Source organism: Echinops telfairi, unplaced genomic scaffold, assembly GCF_000313985.2.
Source record: "Echinops telfairi isolate 266 unplaced genomic scaffold, ASM31398v2 ScPeMD7_7412;HRSCAF=8450, whole genome shotgun sequence".
NCBI lineage: Eukaryota > Metazoa > Chordata > Mammalia > Afrosoricida > Tenrecidae > Echinops > Echinops telfairi.
In genome coordinates, this window is record NW_022111312.1 from 1895928 (window position 1) to 1898471 (window position 2544).

Genomic DNA, 2544 nt, shown 5'->3' on the forward strand with positions numbered 1-2544 from the left:
GTGGGAAATTCCGTAAATGTTGTGTCTGGTTTAGGATCCTCGACGACATTGAGGTGTATGAAGAACAAATTTCGTTCAAACTCGAAGAACTGGTCACCATCTCCTCGTTTCTCAACTCCTTCGTGTTTAAGATGATCTGGGATGGAATCGTAGGTAAGGGCAAAGGCGTGAGCCCTCATTGCATTGGTGAGACCCTGGAGACTGTGAGCGCCCCTGGAAGCCCCACCGGCTCTACGTTGACTGCCTGCCGGCGCCGATTGATAGCCCATGCTCCTGTTTATTCCCGCGCGCGTTCTCTGGTCCCAGAAGTTGGGAGTGTGGCTGATAGAAGTCTTTATTTTCCCAGGTGTGTTTCTTCTGGCTCTGCCGCATGTATGTGGCGAGGGTTCCTCAGGATGATTCCTCTGGCCCTGTGTCTGCCCTTTGGGTCCGTTGGGTCGATTTCCAATGCAGAGCAGCTCGCACGTTACGTGTTTCCGGTTGCCCATTGAGATCTTCCTTTAGTCACTAAGATGGGAGGCAGCGGGAAAGGTTAGGGCTAGGTGGTCCCTTAAGTCAGGCAGGCATGTAGGACATTCCCAGAGTGTCTTCTTGTGCCTGTCTTCCCATAATACCCAGAGGGAGGGAGCTCGAGGCCTTGGGGTGGACTAGAAGGGGGTGAGGGGACTACCCCTCCCTCCTCTCTGGTTCCCCATCTCCCAAACCCTGATCTTGACTCAGCCGCCTCTGTGTCCTGCAGAAAACGCCAAGGGCGAGACTCTGGAGCTGTTTCAGGCCGTTCATGGCTGGCTCATGGTACTGTACGAGCGGGACTGCCGCCGGCGCTTCACCCCCGAAGACCACTGGCTGCGGAAGTGAGCAGTGGGGTCGGGGGAGGGAGCCACGGGCACCCCTGCAGAAAGAAATGGACCGGGGGTGACATCAGCCCTCCGGCTTCACAAGCATCGTCCAAGCCTGGTTTCTGGGAGGCCGGGCTGGGCGAGCCCCAGCCCACCCCACCCTCCTAATTCTGACACACTACCCCTCACATAGCTCTCTCTCCTTGTCAGCTGGGTTCCAGCCCGAAGGGGCTCAGCTCTAGTTCCACAGGTAGCAAACCCAGCTCCCCCAGTGAAGTACCTGGAGGTACCCACTCCACAAGCCAGCCTCCTGCCTGCAGGCACTCGGCTTCCCTTGCTCTCTGGGCTGGAGACATGCCCTGAGTCTTGGTTCTGCGGCTTCCATGCCTCTGGTGTCAGAGCTGTCTCCCGGATCAAGGATCTCGGGATCCACAGGATGTGCTCCACTCCTGGCTCTTCTCCCTTGTTGGTAGTGAGATTCACCAAGTCCGGCTTCTTACACCCAGGAGGGTGGCAGTCACCAAGGACCCTACTGACACTCCTTCCCTCATCCCTTTCCCCAGCATCTCAGATAGGGCCCCATCAGCAAAGGACCATTTGGTGGGAGTAACAGAGATTATGACCACGTAATGGGCCACACTGCTGTACAACCATCCACGGCCAGCAGCGGAGCTGCCCGGGGCTCAGCGCCCATGTCCTAGGGCAGCGAGGACCACCCCTCTTTCGTCCTGTCCTTCCATCCACACAAAGCAGGCCCCTGTTTCTCTGAGGCACCGCCAGCACGGGTCCCTCAGCAGCCGCTTCTGCTGGGAGATGCTTACGTTGACCATGATTAGTTTTGACAAGACCAGGTCACGTTTAATAAGTGTCTCCTGTCCAAACAGGCATGGGACATTCCTTCAGCTGTGCTGAGCAGCAGGCTCTGCGGGGCCAGTGTTAGGCTACTGGCAGAATTCCCCAGGGAAAGCCTGTAGCTAGATGTTTAGGGGACTCGTCCTGCAGCAAAGGCTGCCCTCCTGCGGAATGGTAGGACTTGCACCATGGGACATCCGCTCAGATGTAACGCCAGAAACTGTGGCTCTAGACCAGGGTCACGTTGCAACCCTCCAAGTCAGCTGTGTTACAGCCGTGGAAGGGCAGCCATCTGCTCTATAGGTCCCACAGAGAGAGGCTGCCCTCCAGGCAGGTTCCACTCAAAGCACAGGCAGCAGGCAGGATTTGGCTCTGCACTTGAGGACAGTCTTCCAGCCTGACCTGCCCCCCAGGCGCCGTGTCTTTTCTTCTTCAGGGACCTCAAGCCCAGCGTGCTCTTCCAAGAGCTGGACAAGGACCGGAAGCGGGCACAGCTGATCCTGCAGTACCTCCCTCACGTCATTCCCCACAAAAACGTGAGTTGCGCCGACCACGGCAGGCGGCTGACCCGGCTGCTCACCGAGTCTGGATCCTTCCCGTGCATTCACCCGCTCACAAGCACCCAGCGTGGGCCAGTGAAGGATCCGGAGTCTCTCTCCTAGACGAGGGATTAAGAGTCCACACCAGGCTTTAGGAGAGGCCAACCTCCAGAGATTCCCTGGTGCCCAGGCGTGAGTGGCTTCGTTGGTCTGAGCCTGGTTCACTCGCGGTGGTTTCCAGGCTCCAACTCTGCTCCCTGGGTCTCTCTTGACTGTAACCCTCAGGGGAGCAGGGCAGCTGCAGGTCTTCCCTG

General features: G+C 58.0%; 1 protein-coding gene across 1 annotated transcript in view; it reads left to right on the forward strand.

Moving 5' to 3' along the window:
* UBE3B (ubiquitin protein ligase E3B) overlaps nt 1-2544 on the forward strand; it is a 45475-nt gene that overhangs the window by 26818 nt on the left and 16113 nt on the right. Inside the window, exons 16-18 of the mRNA XM_004709540.2 lie at nt 35-153; nt 740-854; nt 2128-2227. Of these exons, the coding sequence (XP_004709597.1) occupies nt 35-153; nt 740-854; nt 2128-2227 (334 nt within the window). The remainder of the gene's footprint in view (nt 1-34; nt 154-739; nt 855-2127; nt 2228-2544) is intronic.